The sequence below is a fragment of the Mya arenaria genome, chromosome 13 (assembly GCF_026914265.1).
Source record: "Mya arenaria isolate MELC-2E11 chromosome 13, ASM2691426v1".
Classification (NCBI taxonomy): Eukaryota; Metazoa; Mollusca; class Bivalvia; order Myida; family Myidae; genus Mya; species Mya arenaria.
The window spans coordinates 59,321,724-59,340,658 of record NC_069134.1 but is presented as its reverse complement, the minus strand read 5'-3'; the positions used below and the strand labels follow the sequence as shown (position 1 = coordinate 59,340,658).

Sequence of the window (18,935 nt, the reverse complement as noted above, 5' to 3'; positions counted from 1 at the left end):
GACCCCTATTGTTTTTTTTTTGCTCATCAGGTCAAAGGTCAAGGTCACAGTGACCTTGAATGGTAATAGGTTGTTTGAGTGATAACTCAACAATGCCTTCACCTATGGCCCTCAAACTTGACTTGGAGGTTGGGTCTGACCAGTAGATGACCCCTTTTGTTTTTGGGGGTCATCAGGCCAAAGGTCAAGGTCACAATGACCCTGAATGGTTAAAGGTTGTCCTAGTAATAACTCGACAATGCCTGCACCCATGGCCATCAAACTTGACTCTGAGGTTGGGCCTGACCAATAGATGGCCCCTATTGATTTTGGGGGTCATTGGGCCAAAGGTCAAGGTCACAGTGACTTTGAACAATAAAAGGTTGTCCAAGTGATAACTCAACAATGCCTGCACCCATGGCCCTCAAACTTGACTTGGAGGTTGGGCCTGACCAGTTGATGACCCCTATTGATTTTAGGGGTCAAAGTCACAGTGACCTTGAAAGCAAACTTGACAATTCCTGGACCTATTGTCATCAAACTTGACATGTAGGTTGGGCCTGACCAGTAGATGACCCCTCTTGACTTTGGGGGCCATCGGGCCAAGGTCAAGGTCACAGTAACCTTTATCACAATAAAGTTAACAAATCTTCTCCCAGTGATATCTCAACAATGCCTGAACCAATGATCATCAAACTTGACATGGAAGTTGGGCCTGACCAGGATATGACACTTATTGATTTTAGGAGTCATTGGGTCAAAGGTCAAGTTCACAGTGACCTTGAATGCGAAAATGTTTCAAGTGATAATTTGACAATGCCTGCACCCATGGCCCTCAAACTTGACTTGGTGTTGTGTCTGACCTTTAGATGACCCCTTATGATTTTAGGGTCATCGGGTCAAAGGTCAAGGTTACAGTGACCTAGTACGAAAAAAAGCTTGTCCGTGCGATAACTTGTCAATGCCTGCACCCATGGCCCTCAAACTTGACATTTAGATTTTTGGTGACCAGCTGATGATTCCTATGGATTTTGAGGTCATAGAGTCAAAGGTCATGGTCATAGCACACTCTATCCTCAAACTTTGAATGGACATAATCTTAAAACTGCCTCAACAGCATCCAATGTCAGTGACAAATCAGCTGTCATTTCAGTCCATGCATATTTCATTCAATTGTCCATATAATCCTGACAACATGGCGCTCAGGGGGGGGGGCATAATGTTTGACAAACATCTCTTGTTAATTCAGTATGTGCCATGCAGTACAAACAATGAAAAATACTGTATATGATGTTGTGTAAGTTTAACTTGTTTAAACATTAATGTCATGGTTTTGAAAATAGCTAACAAGAAGTATATGAATTGCCTATCTGTGGTGTAATTACATGATATCATTAAAACTTCTTAACATTATAAAGTTCCACCTGTAGACATCAATTGTCCTTTCATTTTAAAGATTTTGTGCCTGATTTAAATAATTCATATTTAAGGTATTTAAAATAGAGATTATTGTCTAGGTTACATTACATTACACGCTACTACATTACAGTTTCTGTGATTTTTAAGCACATTTCTATTTTAGCTCTGGATTTGTTTGAAGGCTCAAATCAGGCATCATCCCTCAAATAATTGATTTGCCAAAGGGATGGTGAGTTAATTACTATAAGTTTTGACTTATCTAAGGAGACAGATCCCAGTGAAGAAAAGTTGTTAATTTTTAGTTGTCTTGAGTTTCGAAGGAAAGAGGAACTGTGGTAGCCTTGGCTTTGTATGTTGTCCGTGAGATGCAGAAATTCTGGCAATAAATAAAACATCATTCAAGATATTCATAGAAAGTTGGTAAACATGTTGCCAGTTACTATAATCACATTTATTGCAAGGCCCATAACTCTGGCTTTGAAAATCGCTTAAAAGTATACCCTTATTTTTCGACTGGAAAAAAACACATAACAGACAAGCTGTGGCATCTGCTTCATGGTTCCCTTGCTTCCAGCCGGTGATTTTGAATTAAAACAAAAAGGAAAAAGAAAACTTACAAGGCAAAAAATATATTTGGTTTCAAGGTTACATCCTTTTCAAAAACAGATAGGTGAGTAAGGCTTTTTTATAACTTTTATTTCTAGGCTTTATATAAGAACGTAAGAACCTAACGTCAGTATTGGGGGATGGGGTTATAGTAATCATCTGCATTAAGCTTTTTAAAGGTTTAATATACATATAAAACACAGACTAAAATTTAAAAAAAAAGTAATAGAAAAATAATTCCTACAGTCTAAAAAACAGTAGGGTTGGCACCTTATTCGTAGGATCGGATGGGTAACAAGAACACAAAATGTTTTTTTTAGGCGTTATTGTCTTTTTGCTGTTTTATAAGGATACATGTTACAGGTTTTCTTCTGTGTATAAAAAAGGTCATAAAGTGAAGCCGTAAAAAATGTTGCGACAAGAGACTTGTCATCAACGTTGATGACCTTTTCTGAAAATCTCAACGATTAATGCTTTAGATATTGTTGTTAGGTTGTAAAACATTATCAAACATTGAATCATACAAGATTCTTTTGACCTGAATCTTAGCACAAAGATACATTTAATTAGAAATTGTGTAAAGTTGTGTATTTGATGATGTGTGTATTAGAAAGAAACGTTATTGCATGGATTTATATTTAATGCTGATTGTTCAATATCATTGTCCTACGACTAAACACGTATAGTTTAAGTGAAGTATAAGTCATTTTTGCATGATTTCAAAATACTTCCATTTCAAGTGAGAGTGGTATTGGTTCAAATCATATTTTAATGGTGAATTATATTCAGCACTGTCTGTGAAGGTAATTACCACATTGAGATTCAGAAGTTTCTACAGAATATCCTTGCGTAAATGGTGGTACACCGAATGTGATACATTTTTATGTTTGATCAGTATTTTTATGGTGAATTGTCTGCAGTACTATTTATTCAAGGCTTCAGATGAGCGCAGTAGCCTTAATAGAGATTGGACGGTTATTTTTACAGCTGATTCTTATTCCTGGGTGTATAGTGTATGTTATATAAATATCTTTTTTTTCATGGTGAATTGCCTTAAGCACTTATATTCCACTATATGTTTTACTTACAGATGATAGCAGTAACCATATAGAGCTTGGACAGTTACTACAGCTGATTCTTGCGTGTATTGTGAATGTTATATAAATACCAGTATTTTTATGGTGAATTGGCATCAGAACTATCATTCCACTCTCTGTTTATACTTGCAGGTGAGAGCAGTAACCATATAGAGCTTGGGCGGCTGTTACAGCTGATCCTTGGTTGTGCCGTAAACTGCACAGAAAAACAGGAGTACATTCAGCGGATTATGTCAATGGAAGAATCTGTTCAACACGCCGTCATGACTGCAATTCAAGAGGTAAGCTTACTGTTGATTGGTTGAATTTTTATGCCCCCGAAGGTGGGCATATTAAAATCGCACCGTCCGTCCGTGTGTCCGGCTCAATAACTTGTGTCCGGGCTGTAACTTTCCCTTGTATGGACAGATTTTAAAATAACGTTCGGCATACCAAGACGATGTGTTGCGTACAAGACCCGTGTCCCTACGTCTAAGTTCAAGGTCACACTTAGTGTTTATTCACAATGGAATGCTGCATTTAAGTACCTAGAGTATAGGTTGTCATGTCCAGGCTGTAACTTTCCATTGTATGGACAGATTTTAAAATACCTTGCCACATGTGTTCGACATACCAAGGCGACATGTTGCGTGCAAGACCTGTGTCCCTACCTCTAAGGTCAAGGTCACACTTAGTGTTTATTCACAATGGAATGCTGCATATAAGGACATAGAATATAGGTTGTCGTGTCTGGGCTGTAACTTGCCCTTGTATGGACAGATTTTAAAATAACTTGTCACATGTGTTCGGCATACCAAGACGACGTGTCGCGTGCAAGACCTGTGTCCGTACCTCTAAGGTCAAGGTCACACTTAGGTGTTTATTCACAATGTAGTGCTGCATATAAAGACACATAGTATTGGCTGTTGTGTCCGCGCTGTAACTTTTTCTTGTATGGACAGATTTTAAAATAACTTGCAACATGTGTTTGACATACCAAGACGACGTGTCGCATGCTAGACCCATGTCCCTACCTCTAAGGTGAAAGATACACTTAGTGTTTATTCACAATGGAATGCTGAATATAAGGACATAAGAATGTAGGTTGTCAAGAGTGGGTTTTTATTTTTTTATGTTCAATGGCCATTAAAAATAACTTGCCACATGTATTTGTTTGATTTTTAACTTTTCATGTACTGACCTTGTTCATAGGTCAGTGTCACATTCGGGGGCATTCGTCACATACTGTGACAGCACTTGTGTGGGATTATTTTTTCGTGATTTGTTTATTTTGGTCAAGTTTGCAAATATTTAAGATATTTTATGCCATAATTCAATCATTGGCAATCATCATGAAATCAATAATTTAATTAGTTTTCAGTTGGCGACTTGATTGATTCACCCCAAGAAAAAAAACGAGAATATATATATAATATAACATATACAGTGCTATAAAATCTGCTCATAATACCATATTTAATAAGAATGCTACAGTAATCAGACATACCGTAATCCTTTCCAGCTGATGACCAAAGAAATTGCCACAGATGTGGACTCAGAAGTGGGAGAACAGGTATGACTTTCTGTTTGGTTATTTTTGTATTGTACACACCAATCTATCGATTTACTCGAAGAAAACACATATTCCTGTACAAAATCATTCATGCGAAACGGTAGGTGCTTTAGTTCCTCATGCACGGCATGGTGGTTGTCGAGACTAGGTGCCTCGCTGTAATTGCCGCAGCAGGTGGACATAAAACAAAATCAAATACAACGTGATTTAATCTTACAGTTTTTATTTTAAGGGTGTCAATGTTGACCGTCTGTTAAGTAAGTTCCCGTGATCATATTTCAATGAAGTTTGTTTTACGTGTTATGAATAAATCGTATTAACCTTATTCTTGGTTATTTGTATTTTTATCCAAATATTTTCCTAGAATACGATAAAAACTAGGTGGCCAATTATAAATTTGTCTTAGTGTACATGTATTGGTTCTTTTTCTATTAAGAAGAAATCAGAAGTTTCTAGTTATACCCCCTGCAAACGAAGTTCGAAGGGGGTATATTGGGGTCACCCTGTGGTTGGTCGGTTTGTTGGTCGGTCTGTTGCAATTTACCTTGTCCGGAGCATAAGTAAACTTAAAAACTACTGAATGGAATTGGATTAAACTTCATACAATGGTAGAGCATAATGAGAGGAAGTGCAGTGTACAATAACCATAACTATATTCTTGCTTATTACTGAGATTTTGCCCTTTATTTTTTTTTTCTGTGAATTTTTTTTCCAGACATTAACTTGCAAACTACTAGATGGAATTTATTGAAACTTCATACAATGGTAAAACGCAATGAAGGGAAGTGCAGTGCACAAGAACCATAAATCTATTTTAGCTTATTACAGAGTTAAGGCCTTTAAGACTTTTTTCTTGTTCCGAGCATAACTTGAAAACTATTGGATGGAATTTAATAAAACTTCATACAGTGATAGATCATAATGAGAGGGAGTGCAGTGTACAGGAACTGCAAATCTATTTCAGCTAATTACCGAGTTACTGCCATTTGTAACTTTTTCTTGTTCGGAGCATAACTTTTTTTTAAGCTATTGGATGGAATTTAATAAAACTTTATACAGTGATAGATCATAATGAGAGGAAGTGCAGTGTACAGGAACCAAAATTCTATTTCAGCCAATAACAGAGTTATTGCCCTTGGTTACTTTTTTCTTGTACGAAGCATAACTTGAAAACTATGATGAACATATGCTTTTTGTTGACATACAATTGCAAAAGTGTTCAAAACTTTCAAGTGCTTCAAAATTAGTGTAGTATTGTTTGTAATAAATTGTATACAAAGACTCCACAAATGCCAAATGTTTATAAAATGTCTTCTTCATAAAAAAGGCCATCAGTGATAACAGTTTAAATAAAGTTCATGGAAGAACCAAGTTGATGAATATATAAAGTTCAGGCAAAAGAGGGTGTTTTATATTTCACATACATTTTTAGTGCTCTTTTGTTTGTTTTTCTTGAATCAAAATCTTGTCCCTCAGCATAACTGGAAATTTTATAACATTTATTAGCTCGCCTTTTCGAAGAATAGGTGGGCTATACTACTCGCCCCGGCATTGGCGTCGGTTCAAGTTTTAGGGCAAGTTGGGATTTTCACTTAAGTCCAATACCATTCATTCAATTGACTTAATACTTCACACAGTTGTTCAGAGTCATCACATAATGAGGTTAGACAACTCCATATTATCTTTTATACAAATTATGGCCCCTGATTGACTATGGAACTTAAGTTAAAGTTTTAGGGCAGGTTGGGATATTTATTAATAACTTCTAAACCCTTTGTTTAATTGACTTTATACTTCAAACAGTTGTTCAGGATCATCATCCTATGAGGTTACATAACTCCATATTATCCTTAATACAAGTTATGGCCCCTGATTGACTTAGGTTAAAGATTTAGGCAAGTAAAAGTTTTAGGGCAAGTTGGGATTTTCACTTAAAACTCCAATACCATTCATTCAATGCACTTAATAGAATTCAAAATTATTTACGACCATCTTACAACAAGAAACAAAACTCCATTTTAACCCTAAATACAAATGGCCCTTGAATTTTTTTTTTAATCTATTTATTTCTTTTGAAAGGCATATTTGTATATTCTTAACCACACTTTCGTAATGGGAAATCAAGTTATTTGAATGACTTGCGTCATATTCGGGCGGGCTGGTGGGAGGGCAGCATCAAAGTCACCTTATGCAGACAATGCGAATGTCCGTCGGACAGTCGGACATGTCCGGTATATTTCAATTTTGACCGACGAAACTTTTGTTTTGGTCGGTCACAATGTCCGGTGAAAAATTAAAGTCAGCACCGTTTAATTTTCGGAAAATTTACTTTCAGTTTCTAAATAAATGTTCAGAGTTATTTTTATATCATGATTATTCAGCGTGTTAATCCGTGTTTCACTATTTGTAAACCCCGTTTCGACATGTTTCCGTAAAAGCCGATAAAACGCGTAAGGTTCCGATTTCAGCTGGTACTCTAATACTTTTATTTTACGGAAATGTTTGGAAATTACAAAATTCCGTATGTAGTGGTTCCCGGCAATCGTGTTAATTAAATATGATGATTAATATACCGAGCTGACTTTCTTTCCGCTCTGTTTAACATTGCCAATAACAAGAACTCTACTTTCGTTTTTGCATAAATGTTGTGCCTGAGTTTGACTTGTAGTACAATTCGTTACATTTTATAACCCTTTTGTATCTTTAATTTAAAGATGAATAAAAAGAGTAAGATCTAGCTGTTTCATGGGTAGACGAACCAGATATGAGTTTTTTGGGGAGGCAAGGGAAGAAAAAAATTATGACATTTATAAGATCCGAATATTGATTTTTTTACATTATGTTTGTCTTTTTTGGTAATTTATTATAGTACTGTAGGACAAATCTAACCAAAAAGATCTGAACCTGTTCAAATGGGGAATTACAAAACTTATTTAAAAAAGAGGCTTAAAATCAAGGTTTAGGCTGATGTTACTGAATACTGTTCGTAACATTGCGACAGGTAAAAATTTGGTGCAACAGGTAAACTTTCAGTGTTTACCTGTCGCAATGTCCTGTGAAGAAGGAAAAGTTTTCGCGTTGTCTGCCTTATGTATCAAATAATTTTAGTTAGGTTTGACATAAAGTGACCAAACTTGGTAATATAACATCGTTATTGTATTCACTTCTAAGTAAACGCAGCGCGTTATTGTATTCACTTCTAAGTAAACGCAGCGTAGTCAACGCGACGGCTCTTGTTGATTGCCATGTTAACTTGTGCAATTCACAACAATTATAAAAGCGTTATTTTCTTATTTTAACAATAATAATCGGAAATTGTACAAAACAAAAGTAGCCCCATTCATAACATTTTATGTGTTTTCCTTTCTAAATATGTTTATATATAACAAATAGTTGACTGCAATTTCATATCAGGGCGGCGTTCGGGGGTATTATTCACCTTCAGTGATAGCTCTAGTTAAAATTGAGTGTAATAAACATTTATATAGTTTAAAATGTATTTTAATTTCAAGGTATAAGTAATTTTCTTTAAAAATAAGTCAATAATACAGATGTTTTATTTTCTTTCTTTTAACCGCATTGGGTCTTCATGCTATCAACTAGGCTGAGTGAAAACATTTTCAGCCATTTAAGTGCTGATGCATGATCCTAGCCACGTGCCAGTTGGCTGCATTGTTTCTTGGGTAGAGCTGCAGTGACTTAGTGTAGCAGACCCTGGCTATATTCAATTCATTCTCCTGTTCATAACAGTGGCCCAGCATGTTCCAGGCTGTGTCTATATAACCACAGCCTTTTTTTGAGAATATGTAGAAATAAAGATTGTTCAGTGCCCGCAATTTTCTGTCACGTTGGTTCAGTTGTGTGTGTGTGAGGTACTGTAGGTAGTGGAGAAATGGGACACAGTCAATCACAATCTGGTCCATCCATTCATATCTATGTGCTGGATGTCTCTGTTGTCTGTCTTCATCTCCTGCTGTTCTGAACATTTCATACACCAGATGTTTTGGAACACAATGGATATCATCTCGAGTAAAAGTAACATCAATGGCTGTATATTTCTGTAACATATCCTTGAATGGTGTGTTTCCAGTCTTTTTCCTGAACTCATTGGTTAGTGGTGTTCCCTGTCTTCCTACACACGTACAACATTGCCACACTGCAGGCCCCAGTAGGCCCTCACAGTAGGTCAGGCAGTTTGCTGCTGCCTCATACTGCCCACTGCAGTACAACATGGAGGCAAACTTTAGTCTCCTGGACAGCAGATCCGAGTCAAAGGACAGTTGGTACAGCTGGAGAATGCTGTGTGTGACAGGTTGTCCTTGGTAGATACACCTGGAGGCTTTAATGGAGGCAAGGACTCCACAAACTGATGGTATTAACAAGGAAGCTGTCTCTTGTTCTATTTTAGTTCCATTGTTCTTTAAAACATTCAGTGTCTCAAAATGTTCTATCATAGATTGATATAAGTCGCTCTTGTCATTGATTAGGAAAGCAATATGTACTTGCAGATAATATGCTGCCCACCATATGTACAAATCAACCATTTGGACTTGATAGAGTGTGCATCCAGTGTCAACCCCAATAATTTGGGATGAATTCACAGATGACATTCTCCTCCCCAGATCATCCATTTCAATTGTATATAGGCACTGGAAATTGCTGTAAATGATTTCTGTTATCATAGAATGCAGTTTGTACTGTTCATGTTTGAACAGCTTTCCAGTGAACAGGTTCACCCCTGAAATGGTGTAGTGTGGACACAACCTGATCTTCAGCCATCTGAGAAGAGTGGTCAGGCAGTAGATCACACACTGTACAAGGTTGTCTTCACTCCATATGTTTGGTGGATATGTCTCTATTGTAAACAGAATTGCAGTCTTCACGTGAAATGTACTGAAACGGTCATCAACAACCTGCTTTATTATTGATTTTCTAAGCATTTTCAGAAATACATACACTTTATGCTGTATTATATTCATATCAAATACAAGAAGTCTTTCCATGATAGATGTTGAAAATCTCCACTCCCGCTTATACAGAGGATAGTGCATGTTTTCTACAGGCACATAAAAAGTTGTGGATCGGCACTTGACTGGTCGTAAAGGATCCTCAGTGTATCCTTGTGGCACTAGGAACACTCCAGTCTGTCTTGCCATGGCCAGTGTGTCAGGTCTGGGCCAGTGACCAGGGCGTGGCCTACAGAATAGAAACTTACACTCTTCAGGAAGGCTGGTACAGTGAAATGCATTTATAAAATCAAGCATTTCATTCCAGCTTCTTGATGGACCATGTTGGACCATCTCTCCAGATTGGCTTATTTGTCTCATTTTTTCATGCATCTCAATTTGAGTGTTGGTCAGTAGCACTCTGCCCTCACTATCCACCATGTCACTACGCCTGTTGACCTCTGTCACTTGTAATGGGAGGTCAGATCTCACCCACTGAAGCCAGCAGTGTTGGGGTGGAGATTGTTCATTCTTTACCACAAGAAGATTCTCCTTCCCCTGCCTCCATTCACTCCAGTCAAGTATTACTGGCCAGTCATTATCACACACCAATCTGTCTATATCTGACTTCATCCCCAGTGTGGTAGTCCCCTCTGTCTGGCTTCCAAAGGTATAGGTAGTGAAGTTCCCACCAGCTAACTCATCTCTGATCCTGTCTATTGTCTCTATCATCAGCCATGTTCTCCTCCTCCTGGTGCGGATGTACTTGCTGACCCCAATCTCCTCCAGCACCCTGGACAGACGCAGGGACAGCTGCTGCATACTCTCTCTGTTCATGGCCTGAAAAACATTAGTTGACATTTGAAATGTTACATTGCCAGGATTCCCTTGCTTTAGTATAGAACATTATGTAATTTGATCATTTCTTAAATTAAAATCTAAATTTAAACCCAAAGTGAAGAGTATGATGAGAAATGAAAAGTAGTGTTTTGTTTTATGTTAAAACATATATATTATATCATTTATTATTAGCTTGATAACAATATCATGTATTTAAACCTTTTCATATGTCCAATTATTGACGAAATGGAATGTTTTGATTGAGCTTCCTGGTCTATAAATAGAAACAAGACATTGAACAAAGTATTTATGATTAGGCTAGCATTTTTTTATTAATCGATTTACAGGGAAAAAAGTAGATTTTGAGTTGGGGGGACAATAAAAAAATAATAATAAAATCTCTGAAATTGGCCAGTAAATGGAACAAATAAAATTAAAATTATAAGGTTTTTTTTCAGTTTGAATTTGCACTGAATAAACGGATCATTTTTTTGCCACATTATTACACTACTACAAACAGAGCATATTAAGCCCATCAAACACAACTGTCTTGAGCCACACATAGTAATATGTGACATTGTTTGTTCAAGCTGCTTTGAAGGCTTTTATGTTTTTTATTTCATTATATTCCATGCCAAACATAAATAATTTATTATTTTCCTTAAGGATAATAAAATAAAATGAACACATGTGTAGGTGTGCTACAGACGGGATACTTTAATCAAAGATACACTCACATACAAAGCAAATGGTTCCAAAAAAACAACTTCCAGTAAATTATTACTACTGGCTTCAGAGTTCTTATACATATTTCATAATGAAAATTATTAACATAAAGTGTCCGGAACCACTGCTGCACCCACTCTCAGACTCAACCATACTCGCATTGCCATGGTAACAGAAAAATACCAATCTGAAAATATAAATATATTTTAAACAAGGGACAAAATGATGTTTAACATATATTATTATATGTATCTGAATACATTCATAGATAATGAAAATTTGACAATTTTGCAATGTTTTCTCTATCCCATCTGAGCGTCGAATAACCAATTCAGTTCAGTAAATGCACGAGGAAAACTCCTGATTTACGCACGAGTAACCAGACCTATACCTAATAGTACTTTAATAATCCTATACCGCAATAATAATAAATACATTTATGTTTTCTATTTCATTATATTCCATGCCAACCATAAATAATTTATTATTTACCTTAAGGATAATAAAATAAAATGAACACATGTGTAGGTGTGCTACAGACGGGATACTTTAATCGAAAGAAAAAGAACGGGGAATCTTTTACTATATGTTTTTTAAAACAAAACAAAACAAATTATACATTTGCTCCAGTTAAACTAAAGATCTACAGATCATCGCAAGTGACTAAGAAAAAGAATTCTTTTTACATAAACATACTAATACTTCGTATAACATTATTCGTTTTACAATACACTAAATACCATTCTCGTCATATTTGTAAACAAACCATCCTTAACATGATTTCAAAATAAATGAAATAATTTCAATACTTGTCAAATACAAAGAAAAAAATGAATAATCTAAATTCCTAGATTTTTCGATACACTCATTTTGACTTGTACCGAATCTCTAACAATATCTGTCCTTAGCACTGTCGGACTTCCAACGTCCATGCTTTTTAAGCAATCTCTCTGATACACCATTTGCAACCGCTGCTGTGGCCCCATCCGAACGAAACGAATGTAAACCATATTGTTTACTATCAATACCGACAGCTTTTAGATTTGTTATCAAAATTTCCCTGGCTCTATTGTAAGAAATAGGTTTTTCCGGGCAAAGAATATGCTTATTCAATTTACGAGAATATCTGATATTACAAAAAATGTAATCACATGATTTATCATTAATTTCAGCTTCAAACAGAAATTTCTCAAGGAAAGAAACTGGACAAGAACATTTTCCTGTTCTAGAAATGATCACCTTTTCGCCAGCTTTGCACTGATCTGTTTTACTAGAAGAAATAAAAATTTCTGCACAATCAGAAAAAATCTTAAGATCAGACCTTTTAATATGTGAAAGCTCACTAAATCTCAAAAAACCTGCAAAACTTACTAAACACATGCAAATGAATCTTAAATCCAAGATATTGGTTGTATTTCCGAAATGAGCAATAAGTTTAAGCAAATCTTCTTTAGAAATTTCAGATTTTTGCTGAATCGGTCTGCCAGAATCTCGCAACAGACCAGTTTTTGGTAAAACTTACTTAGATTTGTATTACAAGGGTCAGAAAACCCTGAAACTTGATGAGCCCACGAAATACTATAAGTAATGGAGTTCACTTTTGACGCTGTACGGTGAAGAATCTTTCATGGATGAAAGAGAAAGTGCAACATGATAATCGGAAGCTGGAAGCGGCTTAAATTCATATTTTTTGCACCACTGGCAAAATGATTTAAAATAACAATTATATTGTTTGTAAGTGTTATCTGATTTTGACAGTTTCACCAGCGTTTGTAAATTATCATGATGTTTTTTGAGATCATCGGGCAGACATTCTTTGTGAAAATTCCTCCAATGTCCAACCTTGAATGCATCTGTCAATTGTATAATATAATAACATAATAACACCTTTTTATGTATAATTATTAACTTTTCCTTTCACATACACATATACCATTCAAAACAAATTTCTTATAATCTTCGTGTACTTCATTTGTACCAGGTACAAATGGGCACTCCGGCTCGACAAGCCGAGTAAACGAAATTAATGCCAATAACGTAGGGGAAACAACCCACACACACTCATATCATGTATTTTCACAATTATCTTTCTTATACTTTTCATCGTCCTTTATGCCATAATAGATATTAAGATCATGATCTTTATAAACAGTGCTTTTTAAACATCAATGTATATATACAGAAAACGCTGTTTTACAATTAGCAAATACAAATATTTTTCGCTCCCTTCATGAGCATTAAACGCTTACAATATTAAGCATAACCAGTGTAAACAACTCCAACTCAATGCTGAGTCATGTATAGTCATTACTATCTTTGATATACTTTTCCTCGAAAAGTTATACATTTCCTCTCCTTAATTCATAATCGTGTGCATCACATAAGCTAAACAAAACACAACTAAGCACAATTTACTTCTTACTTCTGCAGTCTAGTATACATTAAAATACTGGCCATTAAAGACGAATAGCTAGAACTTTGCTAGAGAAACGTCTAGAACTAAATACGCTATCACTCCTGCTATCAAATATTGATTGCCATTTATCAAACTCCAAAACCTTCAATACAAAATCTCTCTTCTGGCAGTTTGCTTCAAACAAAGTTGGCCAAAATACTGCGCTAGGTCATTTAGGAACAACTAAAGTTCCATGTGCAGAACAAGCAATTAAATGAAATACAGCTCTATTTACTAGATAAATAGGCGGGACTAACCAATTATTTTCACTGGCCCAATTCTGTGTGAATGCATCGACTGCCTCAGTTTCAAAATCATGAAACTTAGAATTGAATCTATGTATTTTCCTATTACTATAATTAGCAAATCTGTCCACTGTAAACGGTCCCCATATCCTATTCATATACCCGAAAAACTGAGGTGTAACCTCCCATTCATCAGTATTCCTATATTTACTGATATCATCAGCAATCTGGTTCAAATCCCTAGGGACCCATTGAATATCGAGATCAATCTTGTTTTGTAAACAAAGTCTAAACACATTCAGAGCTAATTCCTGTAACTCTAAAATGGGGCTGCCAACGTTGATAACATGAACACAAACTTGAGAATCTGAGAACCATTTCACCTTATGATTTACTAAAGAATGTCCATACGCTCTCAGTGCCAAAAATACAGCCTTCATTTCTCGGAAAGTTGAACTTTTATCCTTGTCATCTTCTGACCACATGTCGTGAAATACAAAACCTGGCATATTGACAATATGCGCTCCACATGCGAAAATACTAGCATCAGAATACACTTCTAGCGTATCTACAGCAGTGCATTTACCCAATTTTCTGTAATTTAAATTGTCTACATGTTCGAGCCAGAATCTAATCGCAGAAATACACGGACAGTCTATTTCTAAACTGAATGGGAAATCCCAACTAGTCCTTGAACAAATTTGAATGTACATAAATCTAGTCATAAGCCGTGCAATATTGCCAATAACTGGCATCATAGAAATTACTTTCCCGGTGCACTTCGCTAAACTCCTAGCAGAAACAATAGGAAGAGAATTTAAAAATTCCAAAAGCAACATTCTAAAATCTTCAATTCTACGTGCTGGAATGCTAATAGAGTAGTCAATGCTATTCCACAACAAGCCAATCCAATCTAGATTTTGAACCGGTAACCAGACTGACTTTTCATCATTTATAATAAGCCCTGCCTGATTGAGGCTATCTTTCACAAATATTGCATCGCGTGTAGCTAAATCACAACTCTTGTTGGTCCCCCACCCATCATCAAGAAACATAACAATTTTGATACCGTTGAATCTCCAGAACTTAACCATTTCACGCAATGCCTTACTGAAAATAAAAGGAGCGCTCGACAAACCGAAAGCAACCACAGAGTAGCAGTAGTATTTTCCTTCTAAACTGAAACCCAGAAATGTTTTATGTTCTGGGAATATATCGATATGATAATAACCTTTAGACAAATCAAATTTGTAACAATACGAGTCTTTTTCAAAATATTCGACTCCTACTTTCCAATCTTCAAATGTCATCTTTTCCTTCCAAATTTATTTATTTATTATTCCGAGATCTAAAATAAGTCGTTTCTTACCCGGTTTGTTTACAGAAACACTTAAAGGACTGACTAGATGAGGTGGAAAATCTGTTTGTTCTATAAAACCGTTTTTCAACATGTCATCAATAGATTCTTTAACAAATTCAATATTTGAAAGAGCTGACTGATTATTTTTTGAAAACGATGTTTCCGGCATTGAAATGAAAGGAATTTTATAGCCGTTTTCAATAACATCTATTATATCAGGGTTTGTGCCAATAGTCTTCCAATAGTGTACATTGTTTTTAAGGCTGCCTTTAGCCAAAGATGTTTTGATGGGAGAATCAGATTCAAACTCAAAACAATGATCTTGATTACTAATATTGAATAAATACTCATCATTTAGTGGCTGAGTTTGCTCCTGTGGGCTTGACATCACGGTTGGCTGACTGGTTAAATCTGGATAGCCACTCGCACTCGCGCCGGAAGTGACTCCGCTTTCCACATGCGAAGCAGATGACTTTATCTGGCGTTCTAGAATAAGGTTGCTGGGGTTGATACTGGTCCTGATAGGGACTGTAGGTCCGAAAAAGATCCCGCATGCCCGTAGCCATGGGCCGTGATGGGAAGATGGGCCCCGCACCGGAAGAACGTCCCGGGTATCCAAAGGTTGCCGCTGGTGCTGGCCTCCGCTCCATACGATCAGGGAAAAAAGAAAGAGAATCAGCATTTGTAGGATTACCCTTTGTAAGTTTTCTGACAGCCTTGGCTTCAGCCCTTTTGATTTTACGCTCGTCATCGCTATCAGAGCCCAATTCTGGGGTTTCATATTCTTTGACTGTGCCCCAGCCCCCAGGGGAATTGTCCGCCAAACGAATAAGTTTGTTTCTATGTTTAATTTTCCTTAGCGCTTCTTTAGCTTTTTCTTTATTTGAATCAAGGCTGTCAGAATCCACGATAAAGTGTAACAAGTTTGAAATATCAGTATTGAACTGAAACTGAATTTTGCAGGAGGTATTCTTGAAATAAGGAATGTTATCTTTTTCCTTTTGTTTGCAACTTGTACTCGTTAGCTCTTGTTTTAATGTTGAAAGTTTCGTGTCAAAATAAGATCTGAATAAATCAAAAGCTCCAAACAAATCTCCTTCTCTATCCCCCGAGGGCCCAGGCCTACATTTATCTCCGCTGTAACTTGCTCCAGGGTCTCTATCATTCAAGGTCTCCGAGTCCCTGCCACGAGATGTGCAAACCGGCTCCTTGCCACGTTGTACTTCAAGTCTCCTGCTACGGTCTGGATAGACTGGCCCAAGGAAATAGACGAAAGCTGCCTGTGGCTAAACTCTTGGTCATTTATTCCCGCAGAGTCGAATGCCATCTTCCCGAAGTGAATACCAAATATTAAGAAAAAACTCGAGATTTGACAATTTTGCAATGTTTTCTCTATCCCGTCTGAGCGTCGAATAACCAATTCAGTTCAGTAAATGCACGAGGAAAACTCCTGATTTACGCATGAGTAACCAGACCTATACCTAATAGTACTTTAATAATCCTATACCGCAATAATAATAAATACATTCAACAATACATCAGTCATATTGTGGGTCAGTTAATAACCTTTCCAGGGCAGCCAGGTCTTAGTTTAGAATACACTGTTCAATATAAATAGGTGTTATAAAATTAGCCCTATTGGAATTGGAATAATCGAAGGCTTAGGGAAAGACAGACAGGAATTCTTTCTATTGTTATTTGGAGTAATGACCGTCTCGCTGAGATCTAATGTGGTAGGTTCATTGACAACAGTTAAAAAATACAAGAAATCCTTAAATAATGATCAGATGATTACATGAATTGTTTGAAAATCATAAAACAGTCAACTTAATGAAATGATGATATAAATATTTTGTAAATATTGTGTCCATTTTTCCAGTTACGTCGAACAGTAGATGAACTCAACAATGCAGTAGAGGCAAAGGAGGAATTAATGCAGCGCTGTCATGAGCTCGACCTACAGGTAAACACATTGGGAAGATTGTTCAGAAAATTGTTAAAGTTAACAACGTTGTTAACGTCACTGTTGTTAACTCTTAAATCTTTGCTACTCTAATACGCTTGTAATCTGTTGTATGTTTAAAAACATTTGAGATAAATGTTTAAGCTCTACATGTTTATAGTAAAATATATAAGCACATCTTAGGATTATTCATGTTTAAAAGTTAACAACGATGTTGTTGATCACTTTATTAACTTGAACAAAGTTTAAAGCAATGTTTTATGGATTAAATATTTCATATAATATGTTTTCTGGCTTAACATGTTATGTCATAATGGTTTGGTATAATCAATTACTTCTTGAAAGCAAGAAGGTTCTAATGGCAGATAGAACTGTCTCGCTCTCATCTCTCGCATTGAGCTGCATGTTCATATATTTCACACCATTATACTGCCACAACGTTTTGGAATCAATACCATCTTTGTAACGAAAACTGTTGATTTTCAGTGGTCTATGTTTGTGCTTCTTGCTGAACATGGCATCTGTATATGGATTACTTTATCTGGTGTCATCATCGGTTTTCAATCATTAACAATTTAACAGCTTCAGGTTGAGTCAAATATTTAACTTGGTATTCATTTGATTCATTGTCATAAGACGCCCCTTATGGATTTTGGGGTTTAAAGGTCAATGTCATGGTAAAAAATTATGGGTGCTCCTGAGAGGTGACACCCGATTCACACAATTCTAGTTTATGTAGAAATTAAAACAATATTTTCACATCCATTCTTTTTCACTTCTCAGGTTACAGTGTTACAAGAAGAAAAACAAAACCTCGCCATCGAAAATGATAGACTCGCAGAAAGGCTAAACATAGCAGAAAATCTGGATGACCCTACGTAGGTTACACACCACTAAATTCTCTAAAAAAAACAATATGGCGTAATTGTGTATTGGTTTTACCTAGTTTCATTGTGCTTGTAAAATTCCCTTGGTTAAAACTTTATGATATCCTTACATATTAATTCACATTTTTAGCTCGACTATTCGAAGCTTCGGCGTCCGGTTAAAGCTTTAGGGCAAGTTGGGATTTTCACTTATAAGACCAATACCCTACATTCAATTGACTTAATACTTAATGCAGTTGTTCAGGGCCATCGCATGATGAGGTTAGATAACTCATATTATTCTTTACACAGATTATGGCCCCTGATTGATTATGGAACTTAGGTTAAAGTTTTAGGGCAAGTTGGAATATTTATTAATAACTTCTATATCCTTTGTTCATTTCACTTAATACTTCACACAGTTGTTCAGGACCATCATACAATGAGGTTACATTACACTATATTATCCTAAATACAAGTTATGGCCCCTGATTGACTTAGGTTAAAGTTTTAGGGCAGGTTAAAGTTTTAGGGCATGTTGGGATTTTCACTTATAAGTCCAATACCCTTCATTTAATTGACTTAATACTTCACACAGATGTTCACAGCCATCATAATACTTCACACAGATGTTCACAGCCATCACATAATGAGGTTAGATAACTCCATATTATCTTTTATACAAATTATGGCCCCAGATTGACTATGGAACTTAGGTTAAAGTTTTAGGGCAGGTTGGGATATTGTTTAATAACTTCTATACCCTTCATTCAATTGACTTAATACTTCACGCAATTGTTCAGGACCATCACCCAATGAGGTTACATAACTCCATAATCTTAATACAAGTTATGGCCCCTGATTGACTTAGGTTAAAGTTT

At 36.1% G+C, this 18,935-nt stretch overlaps 2 protein-coding genes across 2 annotated transcripts in view; one reads left to right on the top strand and one right to left on the bottom strand.

Moving 5' to 3' along the window:
* The window catches only part of LOC128215433 (protein Hook homolog 3-like), a 28,346-nt gene extending 10,276 nt beyond the window's left edge, over positions 1-18,070 (top strand). The window contains exons 5-8 of the mRNA XM_052922119.1: positions 3,234-3,382; positions 4,603-4,653; positions 17,105-17,188; positions 17,972-18,070. Of these exons, the coding sequence (XP_052778079.1) occupies positions 3,234-3,382; positions 4,603-4,653; positions 17,105-17,188; positions 17,972-18,070 (383 nt within the window). The remainder of the gene's footprint in view (positions 1-3,233; positions 3,383-4,602; positions 4,654-17,104; positions 17,189-17,971) is intronic.
* On the bottom strand, positions 8,060-10,691 carry LOC128213180 (uncharacterized). The gene is made up of 2 exons (XM_052918731.1): positions 10,659-10,691; positions 8,060-10,439 (listed from the first exon to the last, which is right to left on the bottom strand). The coding sequence occupies exon 2, from the start codon at positions 10,434-10,436 to the stop codon at positions 8,274-8,276; it is 2,163 nt and encodes a 720-aa protein (XP_052774691.1). The 5' UTR covers positions 10,437-10,439; positions 10,659-10,691; the 3' UTR covers positions 8,060-8,273.
* Positions 18,071-18,935: the final 865 nt, after the last annotated feature.

What these genes read in the sequence shown, in the direction of transcription:
- LOC128213180 (XM_052918731.1), bottom strand. Translation starts at nt 10,436, where the DNA reads ATGAACAGAGAGAGTATGCAGCAGCTGTCCCTGCGTCTGTCCAGGGTG.